This window comes from Colossoma macropomum, unplaced genomic scaffold (assembly GCF_904425465.1).
Source record: "Colossoma macropomum unplaced genomic scaffold, Colossoma_macropomum, whole genome shotgun sequence".
NCBI lineage: Eukaryota > Metazoa > Chordata > Actinopteri > Characiformes > Serrasalmidae > Colossoma > Colossoma macropomum.
In genome coordinates this window covers 58350-79866 of record NW_023496040.1, presented here as the reverse complement: position 1 = coordinate 79866, position 21517 = coordinate 58350, and the positions used below count along the sequence as shown (strand labels likewise).

The 21517-nt window shown below is 37.6% G+C and overlaps 1 protein-coding gene and 2 long non-coding RNA genes across 4 annotated transcripts in view; 1 reads left to right on the top strand and 2 right to left on the bottom strand.

The window, feature by feature from the left end:
- The window catches only part of abca1a (ATP-binding cassette, sub-family A (ABC1), member 1A), a 45574-nt gene extending 38565 nt beyond the window's left edge, over positions 1 to 7009 (bottom strand). For both annotated transcript variants that reach the window (XM_036564760.1, XM_036564761.1), the window contains exons 1-3: positions 6850 to 7009; positions 3939 to 4032; positions 1166 to 1259 (exon numbers count right to left, since the gene is read on the bottom strand). In XM_036564760.1, coding sequence (XP_036420653.1) covers positions 1166 to 1259; positions 3939 to 4004 — 160 coding nt within the window. In that variant the 5' untranslated portion in view covers positions 4005 to 4032; positions 6850 to 7009. The remainder of the gene's footprint in view (positions 1 to 1165; positions 1260 to 3938; positions 4033 to 6849) is intronic.
- A 148-nt stretch (positions 7010 to 7157) lies between these two features.
- Positions 7158 to 9587, top strand: LOC118804218. The gene is made up of 5 exons (XR_005006973.1): positions 7158 to 7212; positions 7338 to 7438; positions 7571 to 7620; positions 8546 to 8771; positions 9175 to 9587. It is a non-coding gene; the product is annotated as an uncharacterized LOC118804218 (long non-coding RNA).
- A 5767-nt stretch (positions 9588 to 15354) lies between these two features.
- On the bottom strand, positions 15355 to 21246 carry LOC118804215. Its single transcript, XR_005006972.1, has 3 exons — positions 21136 to 21246; positions 19278 to 19440; positions 15355 to 15506 (listed from the first exon to the last, which is right to left on the bottom strand). It is a non-coding gene; the product is annotated as an uncharacterized LOC118804215 (long non-coding RNA).
- Positions 21247 to 21517: the final 271 nt, after the last annotated feature.

Below are 21517 nucleotides of genomic sequence, written 5' to 3'. Positions count from 1 at the left end.
TGCTCATGCAATTTCAAAACTACTACATGACCTATTCATTTGATTTCTGCAGAATTTTTATCCACAGAAATAAAGGTTATACTCAATACTGTGTCAAATCAGCATAGGAAAACGGGTCAGTGGTAAATTAACCTACATTGCTTGCAGTCACTGGTGGTAAACTTAGAAACAGTTCATAAGCAGGAACAATTTGGTAATCTAGCATTCACATCACGCAGTAAGGGGCATGTCTGGCTGTTTACGAAGGTAAAAAATTTGATCTGTATCACTACAGAGTCATGAAAGTCATATTCTTGTTTATTCTAAGACAGAAATCTCTACAAGAGATGAAACAAAGTTCACTTCCAACTTGTTTACATATGTGGATAAAGAATAAAGAGTCAAAATATGTGGCACTTTACTTAGTCCTCTGTTTACAGATCATTTTATTGGATATTTTAACTAATGAGCTTATGACATGCCATCATGTTAAGAAATGCTAACTATTTGGCTACAATAAAAGCTGCTGCCTGCTATTTAGCAAGAAGTTTTGATGATGTAATATCTTGGCAAGTGAAATGTAGGCAAATGTATTTTATCTAAAAGATCATGCTATGACATCAATGATTTTTTAACCTATTTTGAGATATTTTATTTATCTTAAATTAAATTTTTATTACAAGTTTTGCTTTTTTCAAGTACAATTAACTACAAATATCTGCCAGTGCAGCAAGATAACTTCAGCTGCTAAAATGAATATACAAATGGGTTGCATAAACTCATAATATTTTACAAGCTCATAATGAGAATGTTTATGCATATTCCCTACATGTAAGGCGTATTCATTTGTCAACACTGTAAAAAACGATTCAATGTTTTGATTTAAAAAAGTAAGTAACTTGACTGCCTTCAATTTTTGCGGTCATTCAACTTCTAATAGTAAGTAAACAGAAACATAATACATTTCACATTCTGTTGACTTATTATTTGAAGCAAAATCATATTGTGCAGCGCGATACCACAAACCTACATGATTTTGATACAATCAAAAGCTTGTGACTAGACTAGTTCTCATGATCCTTAATTCATGTATTACAAGTCAAGAAAGGAACTGGAAGTGGGCAGAAAGTTCTGGAACAGAGCACATTTGATTTTCGATTTCCATTGTGTGTCAAAGTTCACTTACATTCATGTTGCTCATACGGAGGATAGTGGAGTCGCACGGATATCAGAATGAAAAAGATGAAGAGGGGCCACACGATCTCAATCAGCAGCTGGATCTGTGAGAGAATAAAGAGACATGACTGTTTTGCCTTTCTCAGGTTAAATCGTTTTGGTCTTATCTTAGCATATAAAGTCTACTGATCTTGGCTGATGTGCTCAGATATTTTACCTGTGCACAAAAATCTTTCTCTAACATGAATAATAAGCACTGCTACATATTGTGATTGCGATAAGCCTGGCAATATATTTAAAAACATTGCTGAATCAAAAATGTGATGGTTAAAGATTGCTGTGCAGTACTTTGTCCAAAACAGTTGGCTTTTATTGGTCTGATGCCCTGATTCATCAAAACAAACACAGAAACTCATCTGGAACTGTGACTGGTAAGGATTCTCACCATGAAGAGCAAAACACTGACTGGCTAGAAACCTTATTTGTATAATGAAGTCAAAGGCCAGTATGGATACTGAACAATTAGCAAACAATATATCGTGCAGCCCTCGTGCATGACTGCAGTTTCTGTACATGATCTTTCAAGAACTGAGAATTTCCAAGGTTGGTCACGCAGCTGCCCAAAACTGAAGTGAAAGAGTCATTGATAATTGACAGTGTCTTCTGTTTGTTCATGCATTTTCTGGTGCACTCTTGCTCTTAGAGAACTGTGCAAAAGTCAGAGGCCACCCTTCATTTATATAATTTTCAGTCTAAACGGCCTTTAGGTACAAGTTATTCATTTTCCAGCATTAGGAAAAAAACAGAAAACATTCATTTCAAAGAAAATTACAGAGAAGCCTCAACTTTCTTTTTTTTTTTGGTATTTAATGTGTCTGCACTGTGCCTTTATTACAGCTTCCATTGTTTTCAGGAGGCCTGTTTTCAGGTCACAGAAGGAACTTGAGGGCTATTTTTCCACATCTCCAAAGTTTTTTTGCAAATGTTCTTCTTTTTTGTCCATTTCCTTTTTTCAGTAACAGCTTCTTGACAGCTACACATCCTTTGAGGCCCATAGTGTTGTGTCGTCTTCAAAATAGAAGGACACTTCCTTATGCAAGTGGAATATCTTATACTGTCTCAGAAGTATCTCCTGAAAAAATAGTACCTAATGGTTTTAACTAGAAATTAAACAAATATAGGGTGGTCTCTGACTTTTGCAGGGTGCTATGGATGTCTATTGCTGTTGTTTTTAGCTTAACACACACATAGAGCGAACACTTGATGTTCCTGCTATAAATGGACCACAATCAAATCAATTACACTACCCACAAATCATTTATTGTTACAGTTTTCTACATTTTGCAATAATAGTGAAGACATAAGAACTATTAAATCACTCATATGGAATTATGCATTGAGCAAAACAGCGTTAAACAAATTTAAACATGTTAAATTCTTCAAAGCAGCTGCAATTTGGAGCTACTTGCGATAGGATATATGTAAATTCAAAGCATTTACACATAAGCCTTTCGATCAAAATCTCTTTAAGATTGTGAAAAGCATATATTCAGTCAAACTCTGAAGTAATTCTGCATATTGTCTTTAGTTAATAGCCATGTCATTGTTTGAATAATAAAGTCTACTCATCTTACAAAGCAGAATTAAGGTACGCTTTGGTTTTGCTCTGCCTATGACTGTCATTATTCTCTGCCTTGTGGTTAAAACCACAGTGTTTCGGTCCTTTTAAAGCCTTGTCAGCCATTTTGTATGAGGCACGTTTCTGTGTTGCTGATGCCCCTGAAGAATGTTTTTCTTTTGTCTACGTTGCTACATTATTGCTGCAACACAAAGAAATGGTAAACAACTGGACAAAAAAACATGCCAAGCTCCACACGTGAACAAAACAGTTTAAAGGGGGCCTTTTGGGTCTGAAGGGGGTCAACAGTAATGTGGGAGCTTGTGGGGTGGCAGATGATCCTGAAACATCAGCTGTTTGAGACAATCCTCTTTTCATTATGAGAGTTTGTTCCCAGCTGCCCCTCTACATCTGTTGGTAGGCCCCCAAACCCTCAGCAGATGCTTCTAAACTGGCCTCCAAGACAAAGTTTGGAGTATATGTTCTAAAAATGCTAAATTTGGTCATGAATTGGTTAGTAGAATCACGTGTGTTTGAGTGGAGCAATCACAAAAGTGTAATGAACTTTTGCCCTGAAGCCAAAGTTAGACACCAAAAGGTATTTTCAGATGTTCATGTATTCAATATTCCAACTGTTTTGGAAGCATCAAGAACCTACTACATCATATGCTGTATTTATCTATTTACAATAATTTTGTCTCAAGGTTTGATCACCACTTTTGAAAGACAAGGCATTCTGAACATTCTAGATATTATTTTTATTGTTTCTTCATTTTCAGTGCTCATCAATCTGAACACATCTACCTTCTCCTACATTCTCCTACACTTATCTGCAATCAAATTGAGTTTCATATTATTAAAAACATTCTCCAAACAGACTCCAAACTGTTGATTTGCACTTTGGTAGATTGTGCCAATGTAGGCAAGAAGTTTTAGACAGTGGTTTGAATAAGACACCACTGATTCAAATCCAAATGTCCAAAGTATAAAGTGTGCAGAACAGTGATGAATGTTTTACCATTATAGTCAATGTTTGATCTCCATGTGAGTTTAATCCTTTATAATGTCTTTAGAGCACTGCTTACTTAAAGCCATGGGAGTAGTTTTCAAAAGTCAGAAGATAAAACAACTTTTAACGTGAGAGATAATGATGGTTTGAGCTTACGGTCTGTCTCCGTCGGTAGGTGAAGTTCTTCCACAACAGCAAACCCAACTGAGTGGAGACGGCCATCTTGCCCGTCCGTGCCACCTCTCTGGACCTGCAAAGACAAGAATGACCAAAAGAAAAGCTTTGTTAGTTCTGCGAATGGGCCACGATGCTAAACTAACTATACGCTTCATGCAGCCACCCAGTAGAAGCTAGACGTTTCTATTTGCTGGACAAAACTCACGCCACCCTTATCTTAAAGAGAGTTTATAAGATGAGAAATGGGACTGCATCCAAAATCTGCACCAGCACAATGTTGCACAAAAGTCAACAGAGACTTTAGAACCGGTAAACATTCGAAGCCAGAAGACCACCCACACATGCTCCGGTTAATAAAGCAAGTTGTACAGCTACATTCAGAAAAACCACAGGAGGTTTATATTTAAACGCAGCTAAAATACTGACTACATAAGACAAAAAAACGACCTCATGCGCACCTGCCTCAGCTTATTAAAGTCTTGATCATTACCTGTATAATCACAACACCAAAAACAAAAAGTCTAGGCACCCCTGGTCTATTGGATTTATGGATTTATTTTAGTTTACCTTGTATTTATGTATGTCATCACAAAATGTGAATGAAATGGCAACTTTAATGTAACAAAAATCTTTAATGTAATGAGATTTTCTTCTAGGCAATTTTGGATTATTTTTATAGGTCTATTTATAAGAAAAAGTTGATCCAATGCTAGGGGCAGCTTTGTGTAAATGGTGTAAAATACGTAAATAATTTAATATTCGAGGTTTTAATATGTATTATTTATGCCTGTACTGGCTTATCAATATGGCTATATTACACTATTTTATCACTTTCTCTCTTTTTTCTGTTCTTGTTCTGTTTTGTTTGTTTTTATTGTGTCCAAAATTAAATGAAATTTTAACTAATAGACCAAAAAAGTAAAAAGTTTATTTGTTTATTACAACTCCATATATATGTATATATATATATATATATATATATATATATATATATATATATATACTTTTTACTTTTTTGGTCTATTAGTTAAAATTAGTTAAAATTGTATTTAATATAGGACAACTATATATATATATATATATATATATATATATATATATATACACACATACAAAGGAATATAATTTTCAATAGTTTACATATAATATAACCAGAGATAGTTTAGTTATGTTTACGGCTATGGTCACTGTAATCCACCTTCCACCAGGATAACACAGTCCTAATGAAGGTGACAGATGGTGCATCCCTGCCCCTTCCTTGAAATGGAAGCTGTCAGGTTAGCATTGCACAGGATAGCCGGTGTGTGGTCACTGGTAGCATTTGGACAGCCTTTTTATGTCCACTTTAAAACACTTGCAGAGAGCAAACCCAGAGACCTCCTGGTTCATGAAAGAATGATTAATGACATATCTTCTGTAGAAGAGCAGGCATAAATCCACCTGCCACCCATGACTGCTCCTGGATGGCCAGTGCGGACAGAAAAAGCGGACAAAAGACAGAATAAAGAGGGGTCTGTTTCTTCTTACCCTGCAGCTCTTTGAACTCAAAGGCGAATCGCATGACCACACGGTATAATGGCGATAGGCCCTCTAGTGGTGCTCTGGCGGAACTGCATTTTTTCCTCTTGTTTATCACTTTTCTTGTTCGCATTGCTGTTGTGGTCCACAATGGGGTTACAGCCTATATGAGCGTGGTTTTTCACTGGCAGTCTAAACGACCATTTGCTGCTTGTAGACGAAATGTGGACGATGTGTCCTGTTCTAACAGATGTGATGAACGCAGTTGGCAGCAGACAAAGCGTTGACTGCGGTTAAACTGATGCCAGTCACTTTGGAGCGCAGAAAAGAGGATGAGTGTGAGAAAACAGGGATAATTGAACACACTGCTCATTCGTTTTTTGAGTAAAAATTAGGCGTTATTCATGTTTCTTTGTTCTGTCCCATTGTTTTCTTATGCAGCCTATTGAACAGTTCTGAATGAACATCTATAGTTTTATTGACATCCAGTGTTGACTGAACCCTTTGATTTGAGCTGGAATTAAATGAAAAGTGTGTACAATTAAATTAAATTAGATTCGATTAACGGTGACTTTACCATTGAGTCTCTAAAACGACAATAACTGGTCAATTTGTGTTACGCATATGTAATAAATGCGTAATATATATGTATATATGTAACAAAAGAAAGACAGAAAGAGCGTGCTTGTATTAAGCTTCATGTGAACAGGATACAGCTGAACTTCAGGGTAGCTTTGCGGAGAGAGAGAGAGAGAGAGAGAGAGAGAGAGAGAGAGAGAGAAAGAGAGGGAGGTTACTCTCGGTCATTTCGCTCAAGACTCCTCACAGCACAAAAATCCCCAGTGTTGCTTTAACACCGTCAACACTCAAATAGGTCCAGCAAACGGACACAAATGGACTCGCAAGTGCGATTTTAACGCTGTTCGTGTTAATTCGACGCTGCAAGATGATAATTCAACTCTGTGGGCAGCTAAAGGAGACGGACAGATAGATGCTCGACTGCTGCACCATTTAAGGTGGAACGGGAAAACTCGAACGAGAAGCTCGGTTCAATTTAGCATCTTTTACCACAGAAAGTGTGAAAAAAAATCCCTATCAGTGAAGAAAATTGACTTAATGTCCTAATGTATGTGTCACAGTTATAGCTACTCAGTTGAAGAAATTCATCAAAACAAAGCTGAAAGCCACAAGTCCTTCCTGACAAAGAAAACCTACCGAACAAACGTTTTTCGTGCAGACTAAACATGAACGCTGAGCTAAAAGGCACCTGTCAACACGGGACAACCACATTTCATCAACTTACAAAACTTAACAGCTCAGCGTCATTTCGATAGAAAAGGGGAAAAATCCCCCAAGAAACGCTTCCACTCACCCTCGATCCTCAGCTGCTACTTTTTCTTTTCATAAACCGTAGTTCCTTCAGAGAAAGAATGGAGGAGAAGTTCAGCCTCCTCAGACTCCGGCCTGTCTACTCGAACCGTTATGCTCCTCTCGGCTCTCTGCGCTGTGTTTGTGTTGTACTTTTTTTCGCCTCTCCACTCTTTTATAGCGCGAGCTGCGCTGCCGCTTTAAGAGCAGCGAGCGCGAGGTAACTCTCGGTCAAACGCGAGCCGAGTGTGTGTTACCCCCCCCCTCCCGCCGTGGAAGAGGAGCACGTGCGAACCCAAAACAGCTCTTAAAGGGGCAACGACCAAGCTGCAGCATGACGTTCTTTGTCTGGAGAAAAACGTAAAACGTAAAAAAACGCATAGAAACGTTTGTGATTTTTATGATTGTTTCGTTTAGTATTTTATTATAGTTTCTTCATAATTCAATCGTTCAGATGTAAACAAAGTTACTCAGTATGAATTCTCTATTCAGGAGAAACGTACAACTCGATTTCTTCACAGTGGTGGTGAACTAGGGGGTTGCTTCAGGGGTGCTGGAAGATTTCAACACAGAGATCTTAACTTTTTGAAAATGTAAGCGTAGCAAAGTTTTCTGTGCTTCTTTTAGAAAGGTGTTGGCATTTTTCTGTTTTTTTTTTTTGTACATATTTTCAAAATCTGCAGAAGCTGTGCACTATTTAAGTTATCTCTGTGTTTTCATTACAGTGAGCCGAATCGCTTCCCTAGAGAACCTTGGCTACATCACTAAAACACAGGTGGGTGCAAAGAGAGAAAGTGTGTGCAGCCTAATACTTTTGTTAAACAGTAAAAAAATATATAAAAATCTAATGTAATAAAAACGTTTTTTCAACTGTAATATCGCTCTCTCAGTGCGCTTTCCTGTGTTAAACGACAAAAAAGTGTGACTGTGAGTGTGTCACACATCAACAATCTGATTGGTCTCCCCTTTTTTTCATATTCATCCAGAATAAAAGAGCAGAGATAGGACATGTCAGTTATATGTATATATTGTCGTCTCTCGCCTCATTATAGCGCAGTATGACACATTCTGTTTAATGTAAATTCTGGAAAAAAACAAATCATTTTGCATGCATCACTCATGCCACATATATGCTGCTTAAAATCTTCTCGCATCCCTGGGTTGCAATGTATAAAATGCAAATGTAGCCCTTTTAATTTGTGTTCCAGCAAACAGTGAACCTCCATGTGTCTTCTGAGTTTTTATATGTAATGTCGTTGATGGTAAAATAGTGGTAAATGAGAATAATTGTTTTCTTTGGGGACTATTTTGCCTTATAGCACCCCTATGTACACCTCCCCCATGAATACATTTTAAAATATTAAAGAATTGTAGTTGGTGGGCATTTGCACAAAGTGATGAGCAGCTGCACGCAAACCTAGGATCACTATGTGCAATGCCATGCAATAGAAACATGACAAATCACACTTAATTATCTGGCAGTCTGATGGACGAATCTGTGTTTGGCAGATGAGAGGTGAACGCTACCTACCAGGTAGGAGAATGCACAGTGCCAGCAGTTAGGTTTGGTGAAGGAGGGATAATGTGCTAGGGCTGTTTTTCAGGGTTTGGGCCCCTTAGTTCCAGTGAAGAGTAATGTCAATGCTACAGCATAACAAGACATTTTGGACAATTATATGCTTCCAACTTTTTGGCAACAGTTTCATGAAGACCCTATCCTGTTCCAGCATGGCTGTGTCCCTGTGTACAAGGCGAGCTCCATAAAGACATTTGATGAGTTTTGTGTGGAGGACCTCCAGTGGCCTGTACAGAGCCCTGACCTCAACTGAACACCTTTGGGATGAATTGGAACATGGATTTTGAGCCAGGCCTCAGTGTCTGTACTCTCAAATGGGATATCCAACAAGCTCACATAGGAATATGATGGTAAGGTGTCCACATACTTTTGGCCATACAGTGTATGTTTATAACCTCACATCTGGTGAAAGTATAACCAAAGATGCTGAATGGCCTGAATTAAAAGGCTAAAGGGTAAACCAGTGCCCAGTAGCAGGACCGAGTTTACTGGATAACTTTAATAAAAACATCAGCAATAAAATGGTGGTTCATAATACAGCAGATTATAGTCTTAGGATGGTTTATTTGCCTCAGAGTTTATTTGTTTTCAGCTTTATTAGGTGTTGTTCACCAAGTAGTTTAGATACAGTATGTTGGAAATCAAAACATTAAGAGCCAGACAAAACTTTGCCAGTCAGCCTGTGACATGTACAACCTTGAGGTTTCTCCTTTGTCTGACCATGTGATCTATGTTTGCATCCTGTTTTTGCAGCCCACTGTCTCTGTGCATTAGAGTAGGCAGTATGGGAGCCCAGTTGGCAATGAAGGGAGTCACCCAAAGCCCCTCCATTCTCCGTTAAACATGCTGAGTAAGGGATTTGTTTGGGAAAATAAATGTATGTAAACTACAAATTCTCTTAAAGGTTTGTACTTTTCAAACCGTACACTTTTCTTGTGAAGCCTAGGAATCTGTTGGTGTACATGAACAATTTTAACATCATGATGTGACTAAATTTCTAACGATGTGCTAACACTGACCAATAGAGGATGCACACTGACCCTATGTAGTAGTGCTGTTCCTGTGGTAACTGATCAGCCCCATAAAGGGCTTAATGACCAGTTCATGAGTGGAATCAGGAGCACTTCAACTCTGCAACACAGGGTATTAAAATTCTTGCACATAAAGTCTTGCCCACTTTACATTGCAGTGATGACCAGTTTTTAAGACAGCATTAGTTGTTTTATTGAAGTGTACATGATGAACTTGAAATGTACCCAATGTACCAAAGTAGAATAGCTTAATCTATGAGAAAAGGAAATCATGAGCAAAACAGAAGACGATGTCTGCATGGTGATGAGATAAGAGTATGCAGCAGAAAAACCTTTTAGATTTGTAACTGCTTAAAGGCAAATCTATCAAACTGTAGTTACTTTGTGCATTTTATGTTGCATGCAGAGCATATTTAGAGCATATTATATGCTTTCATTGAGTTACATTAACATGATTTATATGCAACAATGGGACAAATACAGGAATGGACCAGGCCCCTGGGCTCAAGCATCTCATAGCAAACTAAAAAAAAAAGCCCTGAAAAATTTGAAAAAGTTAATAATTATAAAAAGGGGAACAGGTGACATTTATAACAATCATGAATGAGAAAAAAAATAATTTATTTTGTCATTTGTACATATTTAAAGTTATCTGTTCATGTAATATTAAATCTACAGTGTATTTTTCAGGTATGTGCCACCCCAGGCCTTGTACTCTGAGGCCCCATGAGGTCAAAGGCCCCGGGTAGTGGCCCTACTTGCTTGGTCACTAACCCATCCTTGGATAGATTCTATATTTAAAACTCTATCGATGAAGATATAAACACAAATTTTTCATGTTATTCATGTCTCATACAGTTAGCAGAAGTAGTCGCAGTACAAATTCTATGTACAGCAGGTGGGGCCCGCTCTATGTGATCTATCTCCCTGTATGCATTACGTCAGCGCAGTATCGTTGCCCTTTTAAGAAAGCGTCTCGGTTATAGCGATGCAGCAAAACGCTGAAAAAAAAACAACTTCGACGACGACCGTCAAAAATAAAAGTAAAATACAGCATGTCGAGCGGAACATATACCATTTTGACAGAGGAAAAGCCAGAATAACCCCTTTAAATCTGACACATGGTGCTTGTTCTTACATTTGCAGAGAATGTAGGCTGAACAAAAGAAGTACTGAAACAAAACAGGTGACGGAGGCTTCCTTTACTTCAAGCTTCACTGTCTCGGTTTCATTTACGACACATACAGGCTAGTTTGACCCCCTTCAGATCCATTTTATTGCTCCCATCCCCCTAAAGGTGAACGATTGCACAATTAAACGGCTGAGATGTGAACAGATTCATTCAGAGTGTTTTGGTGTGAAATACACTGTTCACCGTGGAGGTGATAGGAACCAGACGTCCTCCTCTACAAGCTTCCTCACATAAAGTTATTATATGAAATCGTAATTAATACACTGCCAATGTCCGAGACATTGATTAATGGTAGTTTTGTGATCAAGCTGTGGTCTAAAACGTATTTTAATCACTTTATTTTCATCGGAGGAATATTAGCAGGGCTTTGTGGGGCAAAATAGTCCATTATTTTAGTCCAGACTATTTTACCATCATTAACATTACATATAAACACCCAGAAGACCTGTGTAGGTTCACCTGTGGTTTTGGATAGTTAATAAAATGTATTTGTGTGGTAGACATTGTGACACCTTGTTCCTATACACCAGTGTAAAGAAATCTGACTCTTTCTTGTTTTTCTACAATGAACCATTTCACGTGAATCACATCAATTATATTTCCAAAGGGACGCAAGTGTTGTTCGCCTTTTAACTTTAGATTAAAGCCGTTCAGTTGTGCCTGCTAGCCTACATTGAGCATTTCACGGTCAGTACACAAAACAATGTGGATTTGAAGAAGAAAAACAGCTTAATGCTCCCCCATTCAGTCATCAGTGAGCAGTTTGGCCGATAGTAACCTCAGGAGCTGAAGGAGAGAAGGGGGGAGGGGTGAGTTTGTCTAAAAATAGCTTAGCGACATCGTATGAATAGCTGTATTCTTCTGTTTTCCCTCTTATCGCCTTAACACTGACACGACTGACCGGGTTGTACTTTTGCATGGCAATTTTGACTTTATTTTCGTTTATATTTTAACCCACACCGCTTTAAAATGTACAGTATTCGAGCAAAACAGAACCCGGAAAGACGAGGCTGGTAGCAGGCTAACTAGGAAAGCGTTAGACAGCAGGCGCTACGGAAACTTCAACGTTCAGCGATGTTTTTACGTTAACTGTGATATATTGAGGGAAAGTTTGTTAGTTCGCTTTAACCTCTTTTAGTGGAGCAGTCTGGGATGCGTCGGGACTGCTTTTGTGAGACTGAAAGAAGAGAAGGAGCGAGAAAAGTCCTCCTCCTCCGCTTTCTCTCTCAGTGACCGATAGTAACCTCGCCTCTGCCTGGAACTGGGTGAAAGGGGACGTGACGTCACTGCGCCGCACGAACCCAGGCATAGGGTGAGAAAATGAATAGAAAAGTGTTTAAATATAGGTGACATGATTGTATTATCACAGAAAAATCATGATGAGATGCATTTTATGACACATGGCCTGAATGACACATGGTCATTCAGCAGCCCATTCATTTCCAAACTGCTGTCCTGCTCTTTGTGCCTCGTGTGCCTCCACAATTGCATATTTGAAAGTATATTAAAGGGCCTATATTATGGAAATAACACATTTTTTTGGCATGCATACATGGCATAAGGAGTCATAAGGAGTGTTTCAACGACTGTTTTTACAATGGGCCACAATACAGCCAATGGCAGCCAATCAGAACAGAGCTCATTTCACATCCGTCTGAACAAGAACAGCTATTTAATTTCAAGGGATAAAGAAAGGTTGGAAAATGGTCATGTAAAATGAATTTATGTTTTTGGTACATAAAAGCACACAAATGATAAGTGGACCTCAAGGAAAGAAAGAAGAAAAATGTAAGAAATGGGCCCTTTAAATACTTTTTTACTCAGCCATGACATCATCACTCTAGGAACCAGGGGTTGCAATGTTTACAACACAAATATAGCCATTTTATTTACTATCCAAAACCACCAGTGAAACTACATTTGTATTTCTGTATGTGATGATGATGGTAAAATAGCGATAAATCTTAAGAAATAACTTTTCCTTAGCCACTATTTTGCTTTCCAACACCCTATATGTACCCTCTAGCATGCATGTATTTTAAAACATACATTTTCAGCCAAAACTTTTTCAAAACTATCGTAAAACAATGTATTGGGCATGAATTGGTACTCATGATCATTTAGTGTAATAACTTTCTGTGAGAGAGATTTTAGAGGTACTCAGACATCTGGTTCCTATCATCATCACTGTGAACAATCCTGACTGGGGACATTTCACATCAAACCACTCTTAATGACTTTGCTTCCATCTTAGTGATTTAATTATGCAGAAATCTTGATAATTTAGTTCCCCTTTAAGTACCCCGTCTAGGCCTGTGATTAGCATATTAACATTATCATGACCACTCTATTCACTGAGTCATCAGTCTAAATTCACCTCTAGAGTTAGAATAGGACTAAAGGAGACAGTTTAGCTTTAAAGGAGCTGATGTAACACTAGTTGTCCAGCAGCCTATATGTAAGTCATTCTTCTTGGGTTTAGGTTCAAATCACGCACGTCATATCAAGTACTGAATGTTCTCCCTCACAGAGAGTTGAGGTACTTAGAAATGTTCAGTGTGTCAGAAACATGGGCAGTGGGTAGTGCTGTCACCTCACAGCAAGAAGGGCTTGGGTTCCGGCTGGGCGACCAGGATCCTTTCTGTGTGGTGTTTGCATGTTCTCCACGTGTCTGCGTGGGTTTCCTCCAGGTCCTCTGGTTTCCTCCCACAGTCCAGCAGTCCGACTGTCAGGCTGATGGACATGCTAAATTGCCCTAGGTGTGAATGTATACGTCTGTCTGTCTGCCCTGCAATGGACTGGTGACCTGTCCAGGGTGCATCCTGCCTGGGATGGGCTATGGCATCCCTCCATGGCCCAGAGGGATAAGCGGTTAAAAAATGTGTGTGTGTACAATTAATTTGTACTGTAACTGATATTTACAAAATATTAAAGGACCCATGTTTTTTTCTGAAAAAAAGTTTGATGTATCAAACAAATATTGATAAACTTTTAAAACAATGTTCACTCCCCAGTCCAGGGGAGCTCAATAGTGGTCCTGAAGATCCACCACCCTGGAGGGTTCAAATCCAACACTACTGGCTCATATAGTCATATGTCCTTGAAGGCCTTGATTACCTGGATCTGGTGTGTTACATTAGGGTTGGAGCTAAACTCTGCAGGGTGGTGGGACCAGGACCCGGATTGAGCACACCTGTCCCAGACCATGCAGTGCACGTAAGGAAACTAAACTGAAAAAATCAGTAGTTATTAATTTTGTGTTTTCACAAAAACCAACATTTTCATATAACCAGCAAATCAGCCTAAAGCAGTTTAGCCCCCAGTTAATAAGCAGTGTTTCAGTCTGGATTGCTTTTTTTGAATGAGGGCAGCCAAAAAAGAAGTCATTTACATACATCAGTCTGAAAGGTACAGTAACAAAATCAGCCTGTTTATTTCTAAAGGATTCACAGAGGTTGTTAAATGGTCATGTAAGAATGAATGACTGTTTTCGGTACATAAAAATGCATAAAAACATTAAGTGGACAAAAGTGAGAAAATATAAAATATATTTAAAAATGTATGACACAGGCCCTTTAATTATACATTCATACACAATTGTTCCTGCTATGCATCTCCTCCACAAGCTTTTTGTGACGTTCTCAGACAAAAATGATGGACGTGTCTGATTTTTGTGGTTTTTAAGTATCACATTTTATTCTATCATTTCATGACCAAATCTTTTCAATTACATAATTTCAGAACTGTATGCTGTATGTTCTCATTGAATATGGAGTATAATGAAATCTGTAAGTCACGATGATGTTATCCAGCCTATTAGCTGACATAAGCATTTGTAAGCCTTCCAGTTAAGTAAATGATGCAACATTTCCACTGTGTAGCAAAGCAATGACTTCATGTATAAATTCGACGTAAAATGCTCCAATGTAGAGAAACTTACCAACTCGGAAGTCTTTACAGTGGTAGTAATAGAAACCAGGGATCGCAATGTCTGCAGCATGAATATCGCCATTTTATTTACTATCCAAAATGACTAATGAACCTACACTCTGAGTTTGCAGATGTGAAGTTGATGATGGTAAAATAGTGCTAAAAAATAAGTTTGCTTTGGAGACTATTTTGCTTTACAACAGCCAGTATGTATCCCTCCTCCATGAATGAATAAAAAGCAAAACCCTTCTCAAAATTATCATAAAACAATGTCTCAGGCACCAAACAGTGTGTTTGTAACTTTTTCATGTACTATTTTTCCATGCAGGAGCTTTTAGAGGCTTTGATACTCCAGACGTCTGGTTACTATCACTGCCACTCAGAAGTAATCTGATTTAGCAAGCTTTCTCTAGAATGGAGCATTTCACATTAAACCACTCTGACCAACTTTGTTTGCATTTTAACAATGTAATTACATGGAAATTAAAAATAAAATCAATGGCATTCCTCTTTAACTAGCACTACTTGGTTGCTGGAGGCCCTGGAGGAACATTATTTCATTCCGCTGTGGACCTGTATATGGATGGGCTGGCAATAAAGATCCTCCTGGTCTCGAAAACTCAAATGTCTATCATAATAAATGAAAACAAAACTGGTTTTAGTTTAGCACTGCAAGCAACTTCCATCAGCACCACGTCCCATTGGCCTCAACAACACGTCTGCACTCCCTCTATGCTTCCTGTCTGTGCTGAATGCTCACGCAGCTGCTCCACCACAGAGAGTTTTTTGTGTGTTGCCCCCATACTGGACCTCCACTGGTCAAAACTGCTTACAAGGCACAAAGGCCAGTCATGGCCTCCTCCACAGTTCCCTCTCAGACACTGGCAGGTTCAGACTCAGTATGGGCATGTTCGTGATCAAAATCAAAAGCGCTTTGAAAAAGAGAAGTTTGAAAAAATATCATTTGATTACACCTACAGTTAAAGGGAAAAAGGATGTCAGATGATGTCGTTGTTATTTTATATGTTACCAATCTCTATCTGCCACATCTCAATAGTCCAGTTGATACCAAGGACAATTAATCCATGTACTCAGAAAAGAATAGAATAATTGTCTCGAGGCACACTTACAACAGAAGTCAATGGGCAGATGCTGAAACACCTATGGTTTGTATTACAAAGGTTCATTGGTCTTTTACTTCTGCTGATGTTTTACATGGAAATAGATGTAATAGATAGAGATTACGTTGAAAAACACTGGAGTTCTCCTTTAAAGTGACACAACTTCCCCTTAACTCTCTTTGATGCTCATTTATGTTTCGCTACATGAAAGTTTTATATTCTTTATATAGTATATCCTTTATACTGCTGAAAAGTCAGAGACAACTCAATGTTTAGTTTCCAGACAGCCATTAAGTACAAGTTATTCATTTTCAGGAGATATTTCTGAAGAGATTAGATATAAGATAATCCACTTGCATAAGAAAAAAATGTTTAAAGACACTGAGAAAATGGAACTCCTAACAACCACCTGCAGGACCTGGTAGACCACCAAAACTGCCTCCATCATGCTTTTATCTTTGAGAGAGAGGAGAAAATCAAGCTCAATAGTTAGAAATCTAGCAAATAGAAGAAAATTTGCAAATAAAACAAAGAAGCTGCTGGTGGTCTCAGAATAATGGACTAATGGACCCCATGAAGTCCAGACCTCACTAAATGTGTTTGGCATTACTTGGTTGGTGAGAAGCAGAACATGCAACCAACTTTGAAGTTTGGAAGTGTGGAAAAATATCAATGCAGATTTTTCTGAAAAACTGAAAGTGAGTCTTCTGAAAAGAATAAAATGTAATAAAGGTAAAGTGTGAATGCCAATAAATGAAATATTTGATGGCCGTTTTGACAGCAAATTAAATTAGGGAAGGTCTCTGACTTTTGCACGGTACTATGCAAAATAGTAGTCAGATCTGTGTACTTTATCAACTTTGACATGATTGTACTTAAAACTGTTAAAAAGATGGATTGGATCGTTTTCCTGCCACGTAAAAGTAATCGAAGAGCCATGTTTTGCTTTGTGCATTTTGGAAGCTATAAAGCTAATGTAGCTAAAAACAGATGTGCCAATATGGTTTCTGACACCCCTGCTGAAATGACGTTTTGTTAATTTTCTAAGTGAAAATAAATGAACACATTCTCTACAAAGAACACACCTCTGCACACTTTAATGAACAATTACTGTTTATTTGCTGAATGTAACACGTTTTTGAATTTAACATGATCCTTTACTATCCAATATGTTAAACTTAGCAAATAAACAAAGTTATATATATATTATTTATCAACACTACATATAAAAAAAAGATTTGTGTAGATTCACTGGTGGTTTTGGATAGTAAATAAAATGGCTATATTTATGTTGTAGACATGGTGACCCTGGTTCCCATCACCACCACTGTAAAGACTCAGCAAGGATGTCTACAGTAAACCATGTTATATCAAATTACTCTGAATGATTTTAGTTACTTCACTTTATTTTATCTCAACCACTGAACTATGCAGAAATTTGAAAAAGAAGGTAGAGTTCCACTTTAAGAAGTGGATTGGGACACCCCCCCATGCAATACCTACAACACTCTGGACAGTCCGAAACCAAGTCCTGATCAACCCTAATAGTCACATAAGTATGGAAGATTCTAATGTAGAACTCTTGCCTAATTCCTGGTAAAAGCTGTCGTAGTTGTAGAAGCATCATGTCAAAGGCCTATGTACTCCCAAAGCACGGCCTTGCCTCAATCGTTGGGTCCCTCATGAATACACTGTTATTGCACACAAAGTTCACATTCAGTTTGTAAGTGTGCTGTGTATTGCTCAGACCCGAAAATGTCACAATACCATGATATAGAACAATCTACACTGATATTACAAGGACAAGTCTTAAATTTGTCTAACTTCAATCCAGAATGCAGCTGTATTGGACAGAAACGTTAAAACATATTAGCGTGGTGGGCCAAATGTGTGTGGAGTTGGGTTTATGAAAACTAGGTTTAATTTATCCCTCATCCCATTCTTTCCATCATCAAAGCAAGCAAGATTTGGTCAGTTACACATGGTTTTAGCTGCTCATAGACTGCTTATGATTGACAGATCATATTTAGGCATCAGCTTCACTATTTTTATTTGTCCTAAATCTAATTTCAAGTGTGGAAGCGTAAGCTTAGAGATAAAAATGTCTAGTTAATGTGCATGAGTCATTACTTCACTGCAGTACATAATGTCCCTTAGATAACATAGTACATGTACGCTGTACACACTTACAAAAGATGGTTCTTCAAGGGTGCTTTAGTAAAGAAAATGGTTCTATATAGAACCATGAACACTCAAAGAATGCTCTGCATGATTAAATGGTGCTTTGCATCATGAAAGCGTTCTTCAGATTAATTGAGAATGTACTTTAAATGGTTCTATGTAGAACGTTTTTGAAAAGGGTTCTATACAGCAGCAAAAAGGTTTCTTATATTGTTACAAGCTTGACATTGTAACAACAGAAGAACCCTTTCGGTGCTACATAGAACCATATACAACAGATTTTCCATCAATCTGAAGAACGCTTTCACAATGTAAAGAACTCTTTAATCATGCAAAGGGTTCTGTGAATGTTCATGGTTCTATATTGAACCATTTTCTTTACTAAAGGACCCTTGAAGAACCATCACTTTTAAGTGAGTTTATATGTGTGTGTTACATATGTAAGTGCATGTGTGTAATAAGAACAAGTCTCCGGACAGTTTTTATTATTTAATAAACTTCCAGTCCATAACTCCACTTAATAATTACGTTGTCTTTTGACTTTGTACCAATGAACAAAACAGTAAAAACATTGTCACTGTTGTGCGACAACTTTGTATCTCCATTTTTTGTTTGTTTTTTTTTTTCATTTTTTGCATAATATAACCTTTCACGTGTTAAAATTCTAAGAAGAATGGGCCAGTAAAAATGGTTAAGAATTACTTGAGAAAAGTCTTGCATTAACTTCCACTGAAAGTTACGAATGTATTTCTTTCCTCTGAAAAGGTACCATGTTTGGCCCACTGTACTTGGGAACCTGTCTTCCCCAAGATTAAGAGGTTCTCTCTGATAGACTCTCAATTTCAAAATCTTCCACACATTTTAAATGGGATTCAAGTCAGGAGGTTGGATAGACCATGCAAGCACCTTCATGTTTGTGCCAGAGCCTTTTTATAAAAAAAATTTAAAAATATTCAATGTTCAAAGGAAGTAACCCTGTTTTAAAATTTTGAGTTCATTGAACTTCAATAGTAAGTTAACAAAACAATATTTGTTTTATATTGGGTTAACATTATTTAAAGTTCAATGAACTCAATATTTAAAGGTAACCAGGTTGCTCACTTTTTGAGTTAAAACACTGAGTCATTTTTACTGTGTATGTTTATTTTTGCAGCATTAATTTGTAGAATTTATTTTGAACTTAGGTAGAATATGATTTTTTTAACCTCATATGTTTTTCAGATAGTGTCTGAAAACTTATTTTCCTATCAATTTGTAAAAAATATATGTATATGCTTGAGAGTACATGTACTTATAAATAACCTTTATATATGTGTATATATAAACACATATATACACACACACATATGTGTGTTATATGTATGTGTATAAGTGAGATGCTTCTCCTGTCCATATACTAACCTTGAAAAGAGGTGAAAACTGCATTGACTGGACCACTGAGGAAAACCTGACCAAAACCAACCAATGTGACCTCACATCACATAGATCTTCAGTTGAGTGAGTGTGTGTCGGCAGACAGCTGTGAGAGGGACACAGCAGTGCACGGTGAGTAAGCACTCTCTGGCTGAAAAAAGAGCAGAAAACAGATTGATCCGCCGGGACTGGAAGATCGTGCACACTTCACTGGTAGCATGTGACTGGAGGGAAGACATTTCCCCCTCTAACCCCCAAAACATGGTATCTTCCTTTGTAAATCCCACTTACAAAGGACATCCCATAAAATCCTCCACATGGGGGAATCATGGAATTGCATAATATCATATTTGGAAAGCTGGTAAGTGATTCAGTAAGTAATTTATTACGTGAGAGGTAACGTTAGAGGTACTGACATAAAGTCTGCCTTAAAGCTGAAATTGCTGTTTCAGACTTCTTTGGACAACTACTGCCATCAAGTTTTATTTTATTGAACAAAGCATTGAAGCAGTGAAATGAATAGGTACAACAGGACAACTACCCCCACCATCCTACTGTTACCCTTCATTATAACAAAAGATGAAGAGAACAGTAAAAGAATAAATAATTTAAAAATGAATAATAAATGTAATAATAGGTTCCTTTATTTTATTATTATTTTTGTGTACAGAATCTAAATGACTATATTTACTTGCATATATAACTAAATAAATACATCAATATATTAAAATAAATTACTTTTCTATTTATTTGCAGTAATTTGTATTATTTTATCATTTATTTACACCAATTTATTTTTTTAATTTATTATATCTAATAGTATATAATATATAACTTTATGAAGGTGATGATGTAATAATAGTATAACATATTACAGTACAAACAACATAATGCAACAGTAATGATCTATTGCTGGATCACTGTTTCCAGGAAGATGAGCACATTAAAAAAGGGGACTGGGAGGGTTATTTTACAGAAAAGAGAAATGAAGAAATCAAGTGGTGACTGCCATTTTTACATGTGAAATGAAACAAAAGTGACCTCAAAGAGAATCTACTTTCACTACAGTCCACTCTCCAGTCAAAACTGATGTAGCCATAGCAGTAAGAGCTATGGAAGGAAAATAAACACTAAAAAAAGCCTTCAAGAATCAAAATGAAGGCCAAATCTCCTCCATTCCCATTTCTCCGCCCCATGTGTCTACAAATGACATAATCTTTCGTCCTTTATCATTTTTTATCGTTATAGTTTTTATTGTCAACGAGGTCACTTTTAGCACATTGTGTTCCCAAACAAAAGAACCTGAAAGTTCACCCTGACTGTTCAACATAAAGCCAGAGTTGAAATACAATGGAACATCAGCGCCATCTAGAGGTGATGAAAATAACCACACAAAAAGTACAAGGTCAGTACAGTCAAAGGCCCAATCCCATTTCTTATTTTTACCCCTTTGCTTTCGAGGGTCACCTTGCCCCTCGGAACTGAGTTACAAGGATAGTGTTTGAAATCTTCCCCTATGAAACGGAACAACCCTCAAATAAAGAAGAACATTACTTAATTAACAGGCTACTAGCGGTGCTCTGTAGGCGACCCTGACAGTCTGCAGATATAGCAGAGAAGTAAAGATCAGCAACCTCGCTGCCGGGCTTTAGTTACGTTATTTGCCAACATCGTACCAGTACCGCTGGACTATTTGAGATGGAACCGGAAATTTAGCTACCTAGCTACCGAGAAATTAGCATACTATTAGCGATTTTTATGCTTGTTATGAATGAAAGGACCATAATACACGGAAACGACATTAACCTAAGGTTATACAATAGTTATTGTATTTGTAACAACTCACATTTGTAGGTTTCTTTGGTAGCTTTTGCAGCCATCTTGCCGGTTTTTCCTTTTTCTCATAACACTTTGTTTGGAGTGTCATGTAGCCCTAACACTTCATCCTACCCCCCTGTCTCAACTAAAATCGGGACAGCCCACCCCTAGACGTTAAAAAGAGGGCTAAGGGCTAAGTGGGAGGTGCAAGAGGTGAAATGGGATTGGGCCTCAAGAGCTTCAACTATGAGAGAAAAAAGAAAAAAAAAGAAGTGATAAATATAGGCTTGATAAATATGGAGAGGAATTCGTGCCACATTGAAAAGCAATCACAGTGGACATTACTTTTCCACTGTCACATGCCAAAATGAAAAACCTCTATTACATCGTTTTCACCTCTTTACTGAAAA